The 23,162-nt window shown below is 37.8% G+C and overlaps 2 protein-coding genes across 2 annotated transcripts; both read left to right on the forward strand.

The window, feature by feature from the left end:
- The first annotated feature begins 455 nt into the window (after nucleotides 1-455).
- On the forward strand, nucleotides 456-11,528 carry LOC114527089 (monocarboxylate transporter 2-like). The gene is made up of 5 exons (XM_028548688.1): nucleotides 456-595; nucleotides 8,076-8,245; nucleotides 8,495-9,093; nucleotides 9,520-9,895; nucleotides 11,059-11,528. The coding sequence occupies exons 2-5, from the start codon at nucleotides 8,086-8,088 to the stop codon at nucleotides 11,331-11,333; spliced, it is 1,410 nt and encodes a 469-aa protein (XP_028404489.1). The 5' UTR covers nucleotides 456-595; nucleotides 8,076-8,085; the 3' UTR covers nucleotides 11,334-11,528.
- Nucleotides 11,529-13,309: 1,781 nt separating this feature from the next.
- On the forward strand, nucleotides 13,310-22,966 carry LOC114530211 (monocarboxylate transporter 8-like). The gene is made up of 6 exons (XM_028551793.1): nucleotides 13,310-13,499; nucleotides 14,315-14,318; nucleotides 18,745-18,910; nucleotides 20,000-20,595; nucleotides 21,077-21,452; nucleotides 21,756-22,966. The coding sequence occupies exons 3-6, from the start codon at nucleotides 18,751-18,753 to the stop codon at nucleotides 22,025-22,027; spliced, it is 1,404 nt and encodes a 467-aa protein (XP_028407594.1). The 5' UTR covers nucleotides 13,310-13,499; nucleotides 14,315-14,318; nucleotides 18,745-18,750; the 3' UTR covers nucleotides 22,028-22,966.
- The last annotated feature ends 196 nt before the right edge of the window (nucleotides 22,967-23,162 follow it).

Here is a 23,162-nt window from a genome sequence, read left to right on the forward strand (position 1 = left end):
TTTGTTTAAAATGTGCTTATGGGATTCTGTCTTAAAATCTATCATGCCGTGAGGCATATATATAATTGCGTCAAAAAAGAGAGGTAATTTACCTTTCTAACAGTACCTTTTTCAACAAAAAGCTGCTTTGTCAGTTCCATTTACCCCCCCCCCCCTAAATATTTTTATCTCATGCATGTCTTGTTGAATTGTTTTAAATATCTACGGATTGAACTTTCAAAAAGTTGTTCTTCATGAAAACGGGTCTTAAATTTAATTTAACATGTAAACATATAGGGGCTATATTATAAAACAATTATATACCACTTGCTCTCGTCGTCTATGGACGGCCACATCCTACATTGAAACGTATTGATTACGAAGGTAAGAGCTCTATTGTTGAGGTAGACTTTATCTCCAGTAACGACATTTGGCATTAATTATTTGTCACCTGCTTCTCTCCACCTCCCAAAGCAACTGTGCTATGTCCGAACGATATAAAATTTCACCTTGTTTCGACGCCGAACATTTCTAGTTGACTGGATCGCCTATTGAAAATACTGAAGAGGAACAGTGATTGCGTTACATCGGGAATCCACATTTTGGCCTTTGCAAGGTAACAAAGGTTAAATTAAGCAGGGTATACGCAGATTCGCGTCTATAAAACACAAGTCATTCATCTAGCCGATTTACTATACAAAGTATAGATTGTCGCTGTCTCCATCATATATAATACATATATTTGTGTAGTCGAGATCGTGTTTATTGTTTGCCAATTGCTTGCGTAAATGCCGAATATTTATTAGAAGCTGTAAAGGGTGTCCCAAAAAACATTGTGTTTACGTTTAGGGACAATTCTATAGAGCCTAATTCAAGGTATAGCGCTCGCTGGGTCCCGAAACGCAGTCGATGTTCTTTATAGGAAGTATAATAAACGATGTTTTGAGGTTGTAAGCAGAACGTAGAACACGTCTAAAACTGACATAGTCATTGGTCTTTAATTATTCATTTCTTTTCCATGAACCTTTTTTTTAAATAGCTGTCGTCGCGTTCCCGTCATACATGCTTAGTTAAGGACTTAAGGTCCGGCGACTAAAATAGTTATGTAAAATTCAGTTTAGGCGGCTTTAGGTGAAGAAATTTGTCTGCCATCAATACGCAGTTTATTTGGCATGCATGGGACGGGGTAAATTTATCCAGTCTAGAGCGCGTAGTGAAATGAGCAATATAGCTACCAGTTTTCATCACGATAATATGAGAATATGTTAAGTTTGCAACTGTTATAGAAACGGGGGGACTTGGCGAGGTAAGAAATTCTAACTCGTCGCAACTCGCAAACACGCAGAGTTTAATGCTGCATGTTCGACCGTAACCTCCAGTTATGCGATCAGCCAAAAGTCTGGCGTGCCCAACGGCGTAACCACGTATGGCAAATACCTTTAAACAATAAACTTGTTTCATAATTTCTGTCTCGTATGCCAAAAAGATGCACGCGGGTCGAATTTCTATAAATTGTTCTATAAATTGTGCATATTTTCTTTTCTTTTTGCATGCAATTAGTTTATGTTAAAGTATCAAGTTTTGTTAAGATTTCCGGTGAATTTGTTCAAAGATTAGTGACAGCTGTAGGCAGTAATTAATAAGCTCAATTTCAACATTGGGCAACATGAGCCTCCTCCGCAGGCATCTTTTATGTATTAAATAATATGGGTTTTTTCTCGCTCCCCCGACGCAGCTTGCCCAAGCCAAATATGCATATTTTTAATACATAAGAGATGCCTGCGGAGGAGGCTAGGCAACAATATCAATTACTTGAACGATAATTGGAGAGGAGATTATCTAATTGTCGCGGGGTTTTTTCCCCACTTTTTTGCGGGTACAGTCTTTTCGCGGATTATTTCGCTGGTCTTCCGCAGAATAAAGTCAACACTAGCTCCCCCATGGGTGGGTGTTTTGCCAAACAAACAAAAAACCCGCTAGAAATGCCTCACTAAATAAATTGTTTATGTATGTATGTAATTAGATTTTTATAGGGACCTTACGATTAGGCGACGACAACAGCAACCTTCGGGGGTTGGAACAATCGCGCTGCTTTGCAATCAAAGCCTTTTTGCATTTAATTAAAAGTCATTATTGCGTCTTTGAGTTCCAATATACAGCTTACTGGTAGCCATTTCAATTCCGACAGAACAGGTGTTATGTGTTCAAACTTTCTGGTGTTTGTAACTAGTCGTGCCGCAAAATTTTGTACTTTTTGCAACATGTCGATGTTTTTCTTTGAGGTATTTGACCATACCGCTGAGCAATAGTACAACTTGCTAAACACCAAGGCTTGAATTATAGCTAATTTGACACAGCGAAGCCAAACGTTTTGAAACGACCTCTGTGATATGGTCATCATAAGTCAGAGAACTATCCAAGATGATACCGAAATGGCGAGATCCTTTGCTGATAGAACAGGATAAATATATTTACCAAGTAATTAAACGTGAAAGCCATTTGGTAGAGTAGACCACCATTGGCGAGTGCCCATAAGAAGAAGTTTGGTCTTTCCTGGATTTATAAGGAGACTATGGCTACAACACCAAATCGCAACTCTACGTAAGTCATCATTGAGGTAATTTATAGCATCTTCCATTTCTTTTACAACGAAGGAGAGAAACAGTTTAGAATCATCCACGAAGGATTCCAAGGAGCATGAACTTGGAAGATGTGGAAGATCATTTATATAAATACTAAACAGGATTGGTCCTAGGATAGATCCTTGTGGTACCCCGTGTGTGATATTCCGAGAGTCTGGTCTTTGAGAGGCTAAACGTACAAGCTGACAACGGTCCGAGAGGTAACTTTTAAACCACTCCAGCGAGGTTTTAGAGATTCCAAGCGACCGGAGTTTAACCAGGAGAATGGAGTGTTCTATGCTATCAAAAGCTTTGGGAAGATCAAATAGTAATAATGCCGATAGGTTCTTTCTATCCATTGCTTCCAATAAAGTATCCGTTATTAAGATATTCAGCGTTTCTGTGGAATGATATTTTTTGTTCCCACTTTGATGTCTTGACAAGCGCTTATGTCTAACAAGGTAATCTGTTAGCTGGTTTAGGACCACACGTTCACATATCTTAGAAATTGCAGGTAACAGTGATAAAGGAACCTCGTGATCACCTTCTTTCAATGAGGCAATCACTTCAGCTTCACTCCAGTAGAGTATCTATTTAAAGTAGATAGGATACACGGCGATGCATCTTTCATAACCTTCATCGACACCTTGTCGGCTCCCGGAGCCTTATTTGAGGGAAATGAAAAAACTATTTTTCAAATCTCAAATGTGGAGACCGCCCGGAACGAGAATTCCTCCAGTATATGGTGACCGAATTTGTAGGTGGAATTAAAGAGATACCATTTTTTGGCTGCTAGAGACTTTGCAGATTCACTTGTACGAGCTCCTACAGTCGTAAAAAATTCATTCGCTAATAACTTTATATCTCTTGTATAAGCAGGTTGACTGTTCTCTTTTCGAGGTATACAGTTTCTAATTGCTTTCCACATTGAACTGCTCTTATTACTATTATGTATCTCTTTCTGCGGATATTCTCTCTCAGCCATTCACAATTTAAGTTTAGCATTGTTCCGAGACACCCGGTAACACTCCCAATCCTCTGGTAACTGGTAAGCCAGGTCAACGAGCAGTCTTCAGTAACTTATTCCTAGTCAGCATACGTTGTTTTAGTTCTTAGGTGATAAATGGACATTGTCGATATCTAACTGGACTTCAGAGGGGCATGTTTATTCAATACATTTTGGAAACAAAAATCAAAGTGGACCACTTTTCCATTGCAGTCATCTATATAATGGTGTTTTCGAACCAGTTAATTTGTCCAAAGTCATCCAGAAAGGAATGATGATTATAATTATTAAAGTTACGTGCTGTAATATAAACGGGTGGTGGTTTTAGGATTTTTAGATTAAGGACGGAGAATACTAAATAGTGGTCACTATAATACTGATGAGTCTCCTGAATTCCACTTTCAATGACCAACGTAGAATTTGTGGTCAGGGCAACATCAATTAATGACGATGAGTGAGGAGTAACCCTTGTAGGTGAAGTGATTAGTTGTGACAAATTTAAACATGAGCAAAGATCTTTCAAGGCTTCGGATTCTTGTGTGACTTCCAACACGTTACAGTTTAAATTGCCCAATACGAATATGTCCTTGCCATGTGTTAGATAATTTCCAGGGAAGTCTTTTGACAGGCATGTTATTGGGCAATCAGGAGGTCGATAAGATACACATAAAACTATTGATCTAAGCTTCTTGTGCTGGATCTTCAACTATAGTTGATGAAATCCTGAACTAGAGGTGCCAGACTGTTCTTTTAAATGACAAACTTTCAAGTTTTTACGGTAATATACACAGACACCGCCCCCACGTTTCCCAAGCCTGTCGAGTCTTAATATTTTGTAACCTTCAAGTGTAATATCAGCATTAGTTACGGTAGAGTTAAGCCATATCTCTGAGATTGTGATAACATCATGCTTAATGTGTTCAGCCAAAAGTCGAAACTGAATAAGATGGTCTGTATTCTTAAGTGATCTAATATTTAGATGAGCAATTTGATTTTTGCATTTCAGAAATTTATTCCAAGTTTTCGTGGGGTTCACATCCAGGTCAACGTAAGTGGTGGGGGATATGGTAGTGGCGTGGGTATGGTAATGTTGGTGGGTTCGGGGGTAGTGGTGGGAAAGGAATTGGCGGTAGATATGGACGTGGCGGTGGAGGTGGGTGTTGGGGACGATGTAGGAATGGGAATGGTTGTGAAAGGAGTAATTCACTGGAGAATGAGGGAAATTGCGATAATATACTGGAAAAGGGGTCAATCTGACTTTGGATTGAGATCGGATTGATGGGATAGGTATTACATGGCCTACCGGATTTTTAGAGCCTTTTGGTTTAAACATAATATTAGGACTGAGATGGTGGGAAAAGTCGCATCTGTCCTGCTTTAAACATAATCCATTCCTCTGTAAAAAGGGACAAGATATACGAGACTTATTATAATGTTTTGATTTCGTTCCACGCACTCAGGGTTAAACATTTTTATGTAAAAAAGTCACACCTGCATGGGACCTTTTAAACAATGACCCTTTCTTTTCAGGAACAGGCACGGCACGAGTGATTTTTCTATCTCGCTTCTATCAATACGATGGTCTCGAGCCGTTTGCTTTGGAGATGGGATTTTGGTTGACTTTATGCTTACGTTGGTTTCATCTACCCTGAATGTCAATTTTTTCTCAGTGGAAGCATCCTCTGTGAGCACTTTCTTCTTCACCAACTCAGACAGTCGTGACCTTAAATGCAAATTTTCGTTTGATAGATTAGCTAACTCCTTGTTGTTATTCTTAATGACTCTTGCTTGCTTGCTTACTCGTCAAAACTGCCAATTTAGACTCTGATTTTTTAAATGACTTGTACAAGGCTCAGGTTCGAAGATTTATCCGGTCGTAACTTTAACGGGATTGAACTGTCTATAGATTGTGCTTGGGTTACATCATGTACCAAAGTCTGTTGATATGAGACATCAATAAATTCCTGCAGTTGGTCTAGGGATTCACAAAAAGTTGAACCATCCGAGCCAGATATTTCATTTTCGTTATGGGGGACCTGTATTATGCCATTTTCACTGAATTCTGACATATTTTGAGCAGCTTCCGACGGGTTATTTACAACACTTTGAGTAGGGTCGGGTGATTTTCTATCCGACAACATGTGCACTTGTGTTGTTGTACTTGTGAATGTGAATGAGTATAATTCTCAAGATATCGCCAATTTTACCCTGAAAGGAAAGATTGCCAAGATCATAGTTATATTAAATGCATAGTTAGATCCATATCAGGGCTCCAAAACTTCTTATACTAGACACCAGACCAGGAACCAGACTGATTTATAAAAATATTCTTCCATCCATTCTTAACCTTCTTCCATCATTGACGAATTTTGTATACTTTTGTTTTACGGCCGGAAGTGTGTAACTAATTTAGTTACACATTTCCACACGTTATATTATTCTTCCGTAGTACAAAAGTATACAAAATATTCCAACTTCGCATGGCTATATTTTCAGTATTTTACAAAATTTCGCAGCTAAACTTTGCATTTGCACCAATTAAAGTAAGATCTTTCTAGCTGTGGTGAGTTTATTTCCTTCTAGTTACTTCCATCAAAATTTAGTGTAAAGCGCAAGTCGACCAATTGGTATTGGCAACAATTCAAATAATTTGCTTGAAATTTGCAAATTATGAAGTCAATAATTCGGCTGACGTTCTTGCATCTCTTGGTTGGTTAACTTTAATGGATTACCTGCGGAGATCCCTAAAGACTCCCTCTCTTTGCTTACGTCTGACTTGTTGTCTGATGTCTCCATCTCAGAAGATGAAGCTGCCCACTATCTCTCGAACCTGAATCCGACTAAATTTCCTGATCCTAACAAAATCCCTGGACAAATCTTAAAGCAATGTAGTTCTGTTATCGCTCTAAATCTCTGTTTACGGTTTAATCTCTCTCTGCAATCTGGAACTTTACCGACGGAATGGAAATCTGCAAATGTAACAACTGTCCACAAGAAAACTAAGAAAGAACCTGCTACTAACTTCCGACCTATATCCTTGCTTCCCATAATCAGCAAAGTCTTGGAGCGATGTGTTTGCTATCCTTTCCACGAACATATTAAGGTTATGATTAAGAAAGCCCAACACGGATTTCTTCACGGTCGCTCGTGTGTCACCCAACTTCAAGCGAGCTTACATCATATTGGAAAATTACTAGACCACAACGTTCAGTCAGATGTTCTATTTCTTGACTTTGCTAAAGCCTTTGATTCCGTGGATCACGCCATTTTATTGAGGAAAATCAAGTCATACGGCACATTAGGCAATGAAAAAATGGTTTACTGATTATTTACATGGACACACCCAGCGAGTTGCCATGCATGGTGTAGCTTCAGAATGGTCTCAAGGTACCTCTGGTGTCCCTCAGGGTAGTGTCCTGGGTCCTATGTTGTTCCTTCTGTTTATCAATGATTTCCCTGACGCTATTTCTCTATCAACATCATCTGGGGTCTACGCAGACGACACAAAGCTTTACAGGGCAATAACGGAGAAATGCCTTGCATGGGAACTCTTGTCCTGTTTGCATTTTCTCCGTTTGAACATTGTTCAATAAATTTGACATAAATTTAGAGGAAAGACGAATACGGAATCAACCTATATTAATGTATAGAATTTTAAATATTATGACTGCATCGAACCTGAAAAATCCATTCACCAGGTTTAGTACATTGCAAGGTGATTATAATCTAAGAAATACATTAACTGATTTAGCTCTTCCTATTCCGAGAAGGGAATTCCTGAAAAAAAGTGTAATAGCGCGAAACTTTGGAATAGCCTTTGGAAGCAAAATTAGCACAATCAGAATATGTTTTCACACGAAATATGAATTAAATAGCGTCACCAACTCTGTATTTCCCCCGGAGCGCCTGCGAGGGTACCAATTCCGCTCCGAGATTATGAATTACACCCGGAACCCGTGTACGATGGACCGTGGACGGTCGACGTTCGACCGTTTTGACAGTTATGCGCATGCGCGACTAACGACTGGTAATCATACAACAATGTTCTGATTGGCTAAGACAGGAAGTTTGTATTTCAATGAGAATGTTAACGTCAGCAAATAAGACTCTCATTTCATAAACTCTTTAGTAATTAGCGTTTCATAAACTTTGTGCAAAATAAAACGAGAAGAGACAAGAGAATGACGAGAGAATGACAGATACTAAGAAGAACATGGATACAGTTCAAGACAAAGCGATGTTAAAAAAATAATTCATAATCTGCAAGCTTATAACTATAAGTGTTTTAAAAGGGTACGTGGCTATTGCAGAAGGCTATTACAAATAAATAAAATTGTAGAAAGTTATTTATCAAGGGAGAACGATTTTTATTTTAATTTTTCTGCTCTGCCCAATCCACTATACGTATATAATGATCAAACGAGTGGTTACGATATACATGAATATATTTTTCAACATCTCTTTAATAGGTGGTACTCGATGAGAGTAGGGATAGGCCGTGTGAAAGACAGTCGAGAATCATGGATGTTTCTTGTTCTAACTGGATGCGTTATCTTCTATGTTGGAGGAATTTTCGACAGTTATGGTATTCTCGTTGTGGTATTCGTAGAATATTTCGATGAGACAAACGCTAAAATAGGTAGGGTCAACTTATTGATTTGAATAACTCGGCGCATAGGCGTAAAAATTAATTAAAAATTGCACATGTATTTGCAAGCAAGCATAAGACCAACTCGTACACTGAAGAGCTGACCCACTCCGATTACCGAGTCCCAATTTCGAGTGGATCACCTCTTGAACCCATGACGTCTCATAATGCCCAAGAACAAGAGAGACAAAAATGCAATGAAAGGCTGTGAACTGAATTATGATTATTTTCTCTGTTTAGGATGGATAGGCTCCTTGATGTACTCCTTGCTATACCTTTCTTATCCACTATCTGTTGCACTTTCCCGTCGTTTAGGATTTCGAGCAGTGGTTTTTATGTCCGCTTTATTGGCCACTATTGGTTACTTAACCACGCCATTAGTGCCTTCAGTAAATTATCTATTTTTGTCGCATTCCATCCTTCAAGGAGTTGGTTTTGGTTTCGTGGACTGTATTTCAATCACAGTTCTCCGTGAATACTTCGAGCGTTATGCGGGTTTAGCGACAGGAATCCGTTTCGCGTGTACTGCTACCGGGTCCATGGCATTCAATTTTCTTATTCCGATCATAATCGACGATATTGGTTGGCAAAATATGTTTTACTGTTTTTCATCAACGGGAGTTGCGCTGCTATTTCTTGCATTTTGCTACAGAAAGAAACCGATAATTTCGTCAAATCGTGAAATTTTAGTCCAAGATGAGTCCAAAGTCAAGGATGCCAGCATCCTGGATCATTCGAGATCAAAACAGCCGTCTTTCCTTCGAGATCGAGGCTTTCAGTTGATTGTGATAGGTTGTACACCATACTTATTCGCCGTTGGTGTACCATTGTTATTTATGGTATGGGCAATAATATCTTATCATCCAATTAGTTATTGCATGGCCATGTCCTCTATAATGCAAAAGTTCCATCAAATCTAGGCGTGTCTATTTCCTATAAGAATTGGAAACTTGAAAAAGTTCATAACGTTCCTCGCGCGTAAACAAGAAGCTACAAAATATGCGCCAAGACTAGTAAGTTTACCATGCAAGGAAATATCACTATTATAACGTGTCCGAATACTCGTCTGAATTGTAGAATTTAAGCAACGTAAGCAATACGAATTCATCCATTTTATTAATTCATAATTTATAAAGTCTGAATGATCTGAAAGCGAATAAATTATTGGGGATGGGGGCTGCAAATTTGCAACACAACATCTTTAGCGAATGTTACAATCACATGCACTGGCTAGCTCTTCAAATACGTTTTTTTCCTCATTTTAGGCTCAATACGCAAAATCGATAGGTTATTCACTTTCTCAGGCGAAGTGGCTCGTTGTTGTTCGTCCTTTGGGATCTCTCGTTGGACGGTTTATTGCAGGTTTAATCGGCGATTTTGCATCCAGGCGAAAAAAAATTCCGCATATCACATGTACACTCGTCACCATATTTGGTTTGGCAACTGGATTATGTTCATTAACACAGCATTTAACTTTAATGATCTTGTACATGACTGTCGTTGGGATTCTTGAGGGAATGTTCTGGGTAATACTACCACAATTGATGTACGCGCTTACAAATGGAATAAATTCAGACTACGCATTTGCTCTAATGAATGTCGTAATAGGCGCCGGTTATTTGGCTGGGCCTTCTTCCATGGGTAAATATGACTATTAATACCGAAATATTACGCATTAGTAATAACTGATTATTGACCAAGCGTGATGTCTGTACTGTAAAATATCAGACCGAGGCTTGTTATGACCGTTGTTCATGCAAAAACCTCGGCCTGATATTTCACAGTACAGACCGAACAAGGGGGCAATAATCGGTTTATTATATGGCTGAACTGTATAAGACATCCGGGATACTGGTCCAGATACGGAATATACGGATCGGATATGGGTTTTACGGATCGCTCGTCAACCAATCAGAATGAGAGGATTTTGAAAAGCCATATAATCCCCGAGCGGGTGCGAAGCGCCTGCGGGGGTACTAATTCCGCTCGGAGATTAGGAATTACACCCGGAACCCCGTAAAACATAGCTGAATGTCCAAGTTCTATGTCTTGGACTGTCGACGTTTGACCGTTTTTCAGTTGTGCGCATGCGCGTCTGGTGATCAACAACGTTCTGATTGGCTAAGACAGAAAGTTTGTATTTTAATGTATTTTCAGTCTTCCCCCCTTTCATTTATTACGCGCTTTCTTTTGAGCAATCAAAATGGTCAAACTGGTCATATTTAAAATTGAAAATGAGTATTTCGATAAAAATAAAGTGGTCTAACTGCATTTTGGTGCTAGACAGATGTTAAGCCCGCCGCACACGTGGGCTATTTAAGATGCACCAAATCTACGACGCGGACGTGACATGCCAAGAACTGCTACTAGTGTTAGGGACCAACTATTAATTTGTTTTACATATGGCTTTGACTTCGTTTATCAAAAGAGTCTATAATTTCTATTCCTGTTGGAAAACTGTTGAAATTAGAGCAATATTAGGGCTTACTTCACGTCCGCGTCGTAGATTTGGTGAATCTTAAACTAACTGTTAGCTGACCACGCGTGGCTGTTAGCTCAGCAAGTTACTTTCGTGTGTGGATAGTTTTTCGTGAGGAATTCGTCTCGTGAGGCAAGTTTCTCACGTGTGAGGATGGTTTTCGAGCTGAGCTAACCCTCGCGAGGTCGTTAGCTAGCTGCATGATAGCTCCTGTCTTGGCCGTTTTTGCCGTATAAAGGAAAGCGCCCTATCATTATCTTTTTGAACCATCCATAGAATTAGACTAAAAATATAACTGTCCTAACTGTCCTGTATTATTCTATAGGAAAGGTGTTTGACGTCACCGGAGACTTTCGCATAGTTCTCTATATCGTTTGTGTATGTGGTCTCGTTGCCGGTGTTATAATGGTTTTTGGGATATACGTACGCTCGAAGGCTTTAGACAGGAGCGAGATGCGACCTGGAGAGTATGATACAACAACGTCTTTGTCAACTGAAACCCTAAAATTGAAGTATACCAATATTAGTGGGCGAATACAGCAAAAACAATTATCAGGAAGTAACAAGCATGCAATGATGCAATACGAAACTACTGTTTGAGAGGTGTTCTTTCAGGGAGTGTTTATACTGCATGATCTTACTTGTTTACTTTCACCGTCGTCTTGTCTACACACGAGACACGACAAAGGTGAAGACGTGGAGAAATTTCAGTGAACTTGTGAAGTAAACTTGCAATTTCAAATAAACTATACTCTGCATCAAATGTGGTATAACAACTGCCTAAATTAATAGACAAAACATGGGGGCAACATACAAAACATGTATTCTCCCCTGTTTATTTTCATACTAACGCTCCTGACGAAAGCCCTCAGGTCGAAACGTCGAAAAGTGTTTTGTCTATTTAGGCAGTTGTTATACCACATTTGATGCTAAGTTGTTTGAAGACGCTGCCACGCTGCTCCTTGATTATATTGAAACTATACTCAGTTGCGTAATCGTTTTAGACCGAACTTTGCAAAATTGCCCTTAAAACCGATTCAAGATTTCTTACTTCTTCTTCTAAACTCCTTACTTCTTGTTGATCGACTCGGGCCCAAAATTTCGTGGTCAAAAAACCGCAGCTCCACCCGAGACGTTGAAATGAAACAACGCCGAGTTAACGTTCGACCAATCCGTAAGTTTGTAGGCAGCCGGCTGGCGACGAAAAGCGCGATCGTTGGATAGCCAGCACAACCCGCAAGTTGCTTAGCTGTGCGCGTAATCAGCAGGTGATATTGAAAAAGATCCGGACCACACGGCTAGGTCAGTGAGACGTCAAAACAAGAGCATAAACAGTAAACGCCTAGTTTTTAATATTAAATTTTGCCCACGTGTTGAGCATGCATGTAACAATATTTATAGATGACATTGACCTGTTTCTAAAACATTCCAGTTCAATTAATAGCGCAATATTTGCAGTTGTGTTGAATGACGAGAAACGAGGGATTTCTATTCATACAAAATAATGTCGCGTTTGATCAATTTTTTAATATTTTTTTTAATTGTGAAAGAAATGGGCTAGGAGTCTACTAGAAACCACACGTATATATGGCTTTTTTATGTAGGCCCAAGATTAATTAAACGTATTAAACGTATTCAGTTTTATACGCTTCTGAACTTTCATTTTCCCAATTTCCCTTAAAGGGAAAAGGACAAGATGATGATGATGATGACATGTCACATACAGCGGATTCCGTTTGACTGCAAAACAACACTAGAAGCGTTTGCAACGCATGTTGGGTCGTAGATGACATTTGAAATGTCACATGCCCTGTTTCCAAGGAATGGGCGGAGCGTTTCATTTGTGCTTTGAAACATGGTTGCAGTGTTGTTGAAAGAAAGTGCTTTAAAAAAAGTGCTTGTGTTAAAAGAAAGTGCTTTCCCATGACTGTAGGATGCCCTTTCGCATAACTTTCCACATTTTAAATTACCACAAGCGTTTCGAACATGTATGCATGTAAGAATGCGCGCCAGAACCGTGTGACATTTCAAAATTCAAAACATAGTCATATTCTAAACGACCCAACATGCTTTGCGAACGCTTGTAATTTTGCAGTCAACCGGAATCCGCTGTATTTCAAAGGCAAATATTTTAATATTCAGATAAAAACAATTACATGTTGATGTTTTCTTAACGATTTTGTGCGCGGTTAATATGCTTTTCTGACTGAACATCTAAAGCTGAACTTTACAGTAGAACTGACTAAACTAAAAAGAGTCTACATACATAAAATGCCTACTAAATACAGTAGAAAATTGGATATACTTCGCTATTACTAATAATTTTAAATTCCTTAAATTTTAAACTCCGAATTATAAACTGAGCTATAAAGGAGGAATTTCGTTTTACAGCAATTAGCAGCAAGTTTGTTTACATTTTCAGCATCCCGATGGCAATGAGGATATGTGAGCATGTAATAGAAATAAACGTCAAGTCATTCAAATAGGTATGTTCAAACCGCCGTTTCCCAGGCCACCCGCGCTATTTCTGCATGAATGAAAATTGAGCCATCCGCTCTTTCAGTGACACTGGCCGGTGCACGCGCACATCACGGCACATGACTACATGAATAATAAACATCAAGCAGTTGATATATTGAACCCAGCTGACATTCCTACAGTTCGAATTTTGCAGAGTTCAAAGATGTACGCATAATCTGAAGAATAAGGAGAAGAAGACTGATTGTGTTGTATATATCGAGGATCAACAATTTCGCCCTCTGGAAGGTAACAAAGGTTCAATTGATGCATGACGGTATAAAGGATGTATAAATTATAATACATATACTCATATCTTTTTTGCGTCAAAGCTTTAATTTTCTTGGTTTACAATACAAAGTGTAAATTGTTGTCTATGCATGTGCATGGTCTTTAAAAACGGTTGTATATTTGTCAAATGCTTGCATGCATGGCGCATGTCTGCATGCATACATATATAGTAATATCAGTGAGTAATATTGATTGACCTTTAATTCATTAACGATGTTTAGTCATTATAAATGCTTGTCTTTTAAACGATATACCAGTTCTCGAGATGCCTATGTTTAATGGTTTTATCGACGGTTGGCGCGGTTTATATTATACGAGGTCTCTTTATGTAAGCAAATAACGCCCGGACGGAATATATACATTTATTGTGAAAATCGGATTTCCCCCTAAAGATATAATTCGAGCAAAACTGCAATCATGCATCTAGAACAAAGTTAAAAGAAGAAAATAATCAGTTCGAGAAAAGAGAATCGCTAGTGCCAGTAAAAAATGACAGACAAAACCTCCCTAATGCAGGGATGCACATATTATACAATACAAATCCTATACAGGAGACACATCGCTTAAGGGGTTTGACCTTGCCGGGGGTTTTGTCTTGCTTTTGACTTGTGATCATGAGGTATAGTTTTAGGATGAACCGCCGTTTTAACATGGACACATACAGGCGTGCATAACTTGTAGTCCCAGGAGAGCGTTGCCAATCTTACAACGCTTTCAAATAAGGCATTTTCACGGCTTCTCGGTGACACGAAAGCAGTTGTAATACTGCAAAGGTTGGTGGCAAAATGAAGTTGAAAATGGAAAATATGTTCGTATAGAATGTCGTTAATGTTGTAGATATACATAATTACGCACTGAAAATAACTATTTTCGGGCCAAAGCTTGTTATTTTTCCCGCACGCGATACAAATATCTACAAATTAGGCAACTGGTTTCTGTTTAATGTCGTGAACACGTGAACATGTCAAGGTGGCTGATGTGAATGAATGTGTATCTATTTATGTTTGCCGTCAAAAATGTCGATTTCCATGCAGAAATAGTGAAAAATTTATATCTGGCCTATTTCCTATCGGTGGATTTCACGAAAATTACGACTAAACGGTTTTACACTAGACTGAATTTTTTCCGGCGAGATCGAATACTCCGACCAGCACTCAGCAGCGTGGATAAAACTATTAAAACTATAAAACTATTTCTAGATAGCTCTATAACTAATGATCAACAATTTTTAGCAAGTTCCAAAACGGAAATTTACAGTAGGCAAAAATTGGAAAATTTTAAATCGAAAAACTTGTTATTATGTTATTATACCATATGTTATAAATATGTTAAATACATTGTTTGCATTACGTGCGGAAATGCATTTGCATTAGCGGATATAATTTTGTTACAAACGCCCGCCTGTATATATCCTTGTGATTTTCAGGTAGTGTTTACATATTATATGTGCGATTAATTATAAGAACATTCAAAAGAACATTCTGCATTGGTGTAAGTCGATCCTTATTGAATATTTCTTTCAGCATGGTTGATGGTTTGGTTGTTGATAATTGGGTAGACTACGCTTAGTGAGTAAAAAAAAACTTTCAGAATTTCCGCCAAGGACAAGGTCATATCTCAGTTGTCTCAAAAATTATTTCTATTCAATTTTTAATGCAACATTTACCTAATTGACATTCGCGTGCTTCGTGACATTCACATGGGTCGTGTACAAAGAACAAAGAGCATTCGCATGGTCGAGACGTAAAAGCAAAGACGCACACGGAACGTTGCAAATATCACAGCACGAATATACTAATGCATCATTAATGATAATTATAAACCTGCCTTTTTGCAGCTGCCCCCCTGGCCCGTACGAATATGGGTTGAAGTAGCTTGCATATTGACAAGTGAAGAATAGCAGATGCTCAAAAGTGTTAAAGAATCGTGCATGCGCCTGCATGAAATTTCGACTTTTCGTATAGGCAAACATCATTATTTTCAAAGTATAGCTATATATTCTGAAAGTTCAATATTTATAGTCAATGGCAATGATAGATAGAGCTCGTCTTGCAGTGATACATTAAATAACATATCACCAAAGCAGTGCTAATTCCAACTAGAGAAAGTGCAACATCGGTCTGAGATTCACGCGTGTACTGTGTACAACTGTGTGTCTAAAGCCCCGTTTACACTACACTCGATTTATTGGCATGGCACCGCTAAAATGGGTTACCGTGCCCATTTCATCTGTGCTCGGCCTTTGTTTTGGTAGCCTGGATATTAGGGAGTTTGAGCAAGGCAACGACGTACGAAGACATGCAAACGTCACAATTTTTTAACGTCTGCGCATCATTTGCGCATACTGGGCTTAAGGTCAGTGGTGAGGGTTTAACGTCTTCGTTCTGTTGTCCTGGTTTCGGACGAATATTTTGACAAAGTTCGAACGAAGTTTTCAAAGTAAGATTTATTCAAGTCAAATTTTGAATAGTTATTGTATAGAATGTGCTGATATTGATAGGGTAATACCTCTTCTACTTGGTTATCGTGGGTACTTTCCATTTTTGAAATCGAAAAGTGCTAAATACTTCACTAGAAGTTCGAAATGGCTATATGCGCGTATAAAATATATATGTTGTTTTGATCTACCCTCCACCTGACGTCACAAGTGTCAAGTTACCAAAAGATAATTTTTTTGAAAATCGATCCAAGATGGCGGATGGACTGAATGTTTACCATAAAATAACTCGAGTACTAAACAGTTTTGGTAAAAAATAATACCATATTCGTAATCAGGAGGTCAAATTTACCTGATTGCAAGCATAAAAAAATTTATTGCCAATACCTTTTAAGCCGTAAAGAAGCATAACATCCTCCACTTCCAAAGCATCTTCTGAAAACATTGCTAAAATAGCCATCTCGTATTCAGCTCTGTTCATGTTTACAAAATTAGTACCGTGTTCGTAGTCGTATAACTTTGACAGAACTGCTGAATTCAAATATCCCGCTGCAGGAAGACTTTAAGACGAAGACTACTATTCCCAATCTACCTCGGCCGAAACACGTCTTCGTCTTCGCACATCGTTTCCTTGCTCAAACTCGCTATTAATAAAATTGGTACGGGTACCAATTTTAGCCGTGCCGTGCCGATAAATTGAGTGTAGTGTAAACGGGCTTGAGATTTCAAAGAACATGAGCTTTGGCATAGGCAGCCCAATTGCGACTCGCGTGTTCATGCAGGCAATGTAGGCATTATATAGTATATATATATATATATATATATATATATATATATATATATATATATATATATATATATATAAATATATATATATATATATATACATATATCCTAAGGATATATATATCTTAAGGAACTCCTTAGGATATATATATATATATATATATATATATATATATATATATATATTTATATATATATATATATATACATATATATATATATATATATATATATATATATATATACTATATAATGCCTACATTGCCTGAACACGCGAGTCGCCATTGGGCTGCCTATGGCTTTGGTAAAAATAATATATATATACTAAAAATATTTACTATATATATAGTAAAAGTATGTCAAGTAGCTACTCACCTCTCGCCTGAAAAATGTCTACCTGAACTGAATTGCTAAGCAGATTTCAAAAAAGGAGATCTAGCAGACTACTGAAAATATGTTTTTAGATTGGAAATAACGATCTTTGTAGCACTGTCTTGGGCAAGTTCAAGCATTTCGCTGTATCTCAGTTTTGCAATATTAAACCCTAATTTTAGCTTGAAAGCCTTGATGTATTTTTTCCGTTTCCACTCATAGACGCAATATAGCGAGGGTGTATTTTGTCGCAGCAAAAGCCTCCTTTTCGAAGCAGGCGCTGTGTGACATTCATGACGTGATGACGATTTTGCTTTGAAGTTGAGAACCATGCACTGAGAACAAGACAGTAATATAAGACGTTGAAAACCGGTAAGAATAAAAATAGGGTTGAACGATTCTTGGGGTTTTTCAGAATGTTATTATATGATATTGTTGCTTAACTTCAAATTAGGCTGAGCCTGCCTACTTTATACATATAGTTCGATCACGCTTGCATATCAATACGGCCATCTATGTTAGATTATTTGGTTTATTTCGAATAATAATGAGTATATTTAATATAATTGTCTCTTATGTTCGCGCTAAGCAAACAATATCTAGGGAAACACTAACTGATTATAAAAGTTACAACAACGTATCATAAACGTGTCCGATGATATATATATATTTACTGTAATGTTCTCTATAATTTATGCTAATAATATAAACTGTGTATAATTTAAAAATTAAACGAGACTTACATAAAGTCGAAGTTTGATTGTAGTTCTATGAGTCATTGTTTAGGAACTAGGTCTAGGAAGTCACGTGCCGAGATAGAGCGCGCGCGATCTAGCAATCAGTATTTATAGCCAGTGAATGCCAACATCCCCATCGTTATATAGGAAGGGCCTATATGTATACACTGTATTTGACTTTTTACATTGGCAACATGAACCAGGATATAATGCATGGGTGCGAGTGTGACTTTCTAGAACCTTCCCCCAGAAATTCTTCTACGTCGTCCATCACACTGTATTGAACATGGTTAATCTTGGTTGTAGAAGAAGTCGCCATCGCAGTGATATAGTTGAAAAAAGTTTTCTCATACTGATATATCCGCGCGTAACCTGGGGTTGAGGTTCCCACAAAGATCGTTTCATCGTTTAGATCCTGCACAGGAAAGCATTCCTACTGGCGCGCATGAATTTCCTAAGCATTTCCTAATTTTCACGTTTTCAATGACAAAAAAAGGAAATGGGGCCTTATAAAACTCCTTAATTACATTTTGATTTTAAAAGGTTTACACTTTATAAATGTCTTCTAAGTGTACATGCAGTATAAATGTCTTTAAATTTGGGAATTATGTTTTGAATCCTGCTCATATAATTCGACACCATACATCTTGAAAATATGTATACACATTGCCGCCATGCACAATGCCGACAAATTTCACTGTTGAAAAAGTCGCACATCAAATCAAATTGTATAAAATTAATTTATCAAGGGAGAACGATTCAGTTTATTTTAATATTTCTGCAGTACGTAAATACATTATACATATATAATGAATCAAACGAGTGGTTACATTATATTCACTAATATATTTTTCAATATCTCTTTTAAAAGTACTCGATGAGAGTAGGGATAGGCCGTGTGAAAGACAGTCGAGAATCATGGATGTTCCTTGTTATAACTGGATGCGTTCTCTTCTATTTTGGAGGAATTTTCGACAGTTATGGTATTCTCGTTGTGGTATTCCTAGAATATTTTGATGAGACAAACACTAAAATAGGTGGGGTTAACTTCATTCATCTAGCTTCATGTTTTTTTACGCAACATTAGAGAGCTTGAGCAAAGAGTAAGAACTAGATACAGAGCTGGGACTATAGGTGGCGTATAGTAATTAAATATGGCGGTTTTTTGTACCCGCTTTTATTAGTGACCAACTGCGCACTCGGTAAGTGCCCTTAAATTTTCAAAATGGATATGAAAAGTTGATTTCCACTCATAGCGAAGCGCGTACTGATCAGAAAGAGGAAATCGTTTTGCCGAGTTTAGGCAGCGGCATAGCCAGGGTCAGTGTTTTGGAGAGCCGAGATGCGAAAGCCGAAGGCATGAGCCATACTAGGGGGCTCCGGGGGCATGCCCCTCCGAAAATTTTTGAAAATTAGCGACCCGCAAATGTGATTTCCTGCATTTTCCGCACGAGATTTTGCAGAATGAAGTCAGGATTCTGAGGTCTATCTAGTGCGTAAAGGACATGATTTCCTCCCCCCAACTTCGATTAAATCTCGGATTAAAATATGTACAGTTGCTATGAAAGTTAGTAAAGTTACAAACTTACAAAACGATAGAAGTGTTTTGTAACTACATGGTGAGTTTTGCTGCGCCAATCAGTTGTGGCACATAGGGTAGCCAGTGGCACAAACGGAAAAGCATGTTTATTTCAATTATTTTCGTTTCCTTTAATTCAGGTTTACACAAGCTGCAAGCATATATATTCTACCATATTCTACCATATTTGAGCATTCTTAAATATTTTTATGTAGTGTGGAGACCAAATTCACTTAAGTACTAATTGCCCGACTCGTAAAAACAAATTGCCCGACTAATAAATATTTCTGACTAAACTGCGTAGACCCCAAAATATCTGACTAACTCGTACGCCTATGAAAAGGCTGTGTATTGTGTATGCTTCTTTGTTCCGAAATACAGCTATTTCAATTAGTGGTCACATTGTACATTCGCCGGACGATATTGTCTTGGACAACCTGAATGTAAAATGAATGGAATGAAGTTAATGAAAAATTCCTTAAACGAGGCTAAAATAGATTTTGTTACCAAACCTGGTGAACTTAATTATGATTGTTTTTCTGTTTAGGATGGATAAACTCGCTGACGTTCTCCTTGCAATGCTTTTCATTTCCATTAGTTGTTGCACTTTCCCGTCGTTTTGGATTTCGAGCAGTGATTTTCACCTCCGCTGTTTTGGCCACTACTGGTTACTTAACCACGCCATTGGTGCCTTCCGTGAATTATTTATTTTTGTCGTATTCCATCCTCCTAGGAGTTAGTTTTGGTTTCGTGGACTGTATTTCAATTACGGTTCTCCGTGAATACTTCGAGCGTTATGTGGGTTTAGCGACAGGAATCCGTTTCGCGTGCACTGCTACCGGGTCCATGATATTCAATTTTCTTATTCCGATCATAATCGACGATATTGGTTGGCAAAATATGTTTTACTGTTTTTCATCAACGGGAGTTGCGCTGCTATTTCTCGCATTTTGCTACAGAACGAAACCGGCTTCGTCAAATCGTGAAATTATAATCCAAGATGAGCCCAAAGTCAAGGATACCAGCGTCCTTGGTCATTCGAGATCAAAACAGCCGTCTTTCCTTCGAGATCGAAGCTTTCAGTTGATTGTGATAGGCTGTATTCCATTCTTATTCGCCATGGGTATACCATTGATTTTTATGGTATGGGCAATAATATTTTATCATCCAATTAGTTATTGGGCCTCAAAATTTTATTGGAGAATATATTGGGTTTCATAGCCACAAGGAATGTGTATATTTTTAAGTAAGCCAGAATTGAAATCACAGAGACTTGACGCGTTTAAAGTGTGCAAATACATTTTTTTGGTACTTGAATTTTTCAAATTTTTAGCATTAGATCACCTTCATGGAAAGACCACATTTATAGAAAACATTACTGTTGTGAACATGTGCAGCACAATATGTATGTTTGGCGAATGTTACAAGTTAAAAATAGAAAACAAAATTATCTATTTATTGAACAACTGAGCTGAAATATTTCGATGTAAATAGTTTATTGTCAATGAAAGTCCACATATTCACGATCTATTACAGTATTTTTAAACTTTGGCTTATCCACCGTTTAAGGTAAACGCCCTTCGAACAACAGCCTTTCGACCAACAGTCTTTTTTCTCATTTTAGGCTCAATACGCTAAATCGATAGGTTATCCACTTTCTCAGGCAAAATGGCTCGTCGTTGTTCGTCCTTTAGGATCTCTCGTTGGACGGATTATTGCCGGTTTAATCGGAGATTTTGCATCGAGGCGTAAAGTAATTCCGCATATCGCATGTACACTCGTCACCATATTTGGTTTGGCGTCTGGATTATGTTCATTAACACAGCATTTACCTTTAATGATCTTGTACATGACTGTTGTTGGGATTCTCGAGGGAGTGTTCTGGGTAATACTTCCACTATTGATGTACGCGCTGACAAATGGAATAAACTCAGACTACGCATTTGCTGTAATAATCGTCATAACAGGAACCGGATATTTAGCTGGGCCTTCTTCTATGGGTAAATATGACTATTAAGACAATTTGAGTGGAATGTTATGTCACAAATATGCAGAAAATTATGCATTTAAAATGGTCAAACCGGTCATATTTTGAATTGAAATCGCGAAGCCCCGTTTACACTACACTCAATTTATTGGCACGGCGCAATGAATTGACTGTAGTGTAAGCGCCTGGATTTGAGTATTTCAGTCGTTACAGATAAAGCGGTCAAACTGCATTTTCCGTGCCAAGCAGATATAAATAACGATACACTTGCATGCAAAGTTCTTGAAAAATATTGCAAAATATTCTTTGTATATAGGAAAGGTGTTTGACGTCACTGGAGACTTTCGCATAGTTCTCTATATCGTTTGTGTATGTTGCCTGGTTGCCGGTGTTATAATGGCTTTTGGGATATACGTAAGCTGGCAGACTTTAGACAGGAGTGAGTTGCGACCTGGAGAAGATGATACAACAATGTGTTGGTCAAAAATGCTAAAGATGAAGTGTTACAATATCAACGGCCGCATACAGCAAGATATTTTATCACGAAGTGAAAAGCAAGCAATGATGCAATACGAAACTACTGTGTGAGAGGTTCCTTTCAGGGAGTGTTTGAGATTACTTGTTACCTGTTTACTTTCACCGTCGTCTTGTCTACACACGACAAAGCTGAAGACGTGGAGAAATTTCTTCCTATAAGTAAACTTGAAACTTTAAATAAAATTTTTCGCATAATCCTTTTAGGCCAAATTTTGCAAAATTGCATGCCCTTAAAAACCGATTTAAGACTCCCTACTTCCTCTAAGAGTCTAAACTTCGATTCTTACTTCTTGTTGATCGACTCGGGACCAAAATTTCCTAGTTTGTGCAAATTTTGAAGATCAGAGACCTATGATCGAAGCGAAATATATGTCACAAAGCCAAAGAGGCTGTAGTTCCCTTTTAATTAAAGAGCGTCTTCTCCTTTTTCAAATTGCAACTGTTATTTCATTGTTAGTATTAACGATGTATGCATGCAATAAATTATATAAATATTGCTTCTTGGTTGGCAAGTGACGAAAGAACGAGTGAGTGCGAGCGAACAAATGGACACTGTTTCAAATTGATCAATTTAAAAAGGGCAGGCCTTTTAAATACAAAGTTAAAGAGAAAGCATGCAAATACAGCGAACTAAAAAGTCGAAATTTTATGCATCAAATATATTTTTCCCTTTTAAATACAAAGTTAAAGCCGGAGAAAGCATGCAAATACAGGGAACTAAAAAGTCGAAATTTTATGCATCAAACATATTTTTTGCCGTTCAGTTTCTTCATAATTTTGTTCAATGAAACCAAGTTGCTAATCCTTCCGAAAGTTTTCATTGGTGTGTTAAAATAAAGTGTTAAAGTAAATATCTTAAAATATTTTGAGAATTATATCTTGAATATCACTCATTTATGTTTGAATTTTAGACATCTCATCTTGTTGCCACCAAAATGCCATACGATGATTTTTTATATCATTCTTATATCAAGAAAATCGTACGTTCATCAAAAGCCGTGCACTGGAAAAAATGCACTGAATTTAATATTTTAATTAGTTGCGGTGAAAATTCTCAAAAAAATTTGTTTTCAAATCTACCTCCTGCAATCGCATGTCTATATTGCAAAACGCCGGTCTAGGGCCGGTTGTTCGAAAGATGGATAACTTATCCAACGGATAAGTCCTATACCCATCGGAAAATCTG

This window comes from Dendronephthya gigantea, unplaced genomic scaffold (genome assembly GCF_004324835.1).
Source record: "Dendronephthya gigantea isolate DGI-Jeju-01 unplaced genomic scaffold, DenGig_1.0 000001F, whole genome shotgun sequence".
In the NCBI taxonomy this organism is placed as follows: Eukaryota; Metazoa; Cnidaria; class Anthozoa; order Malacalcyonacea; family Nephtheidae; genus Dendronephthya; species Dendronephthya gigantea.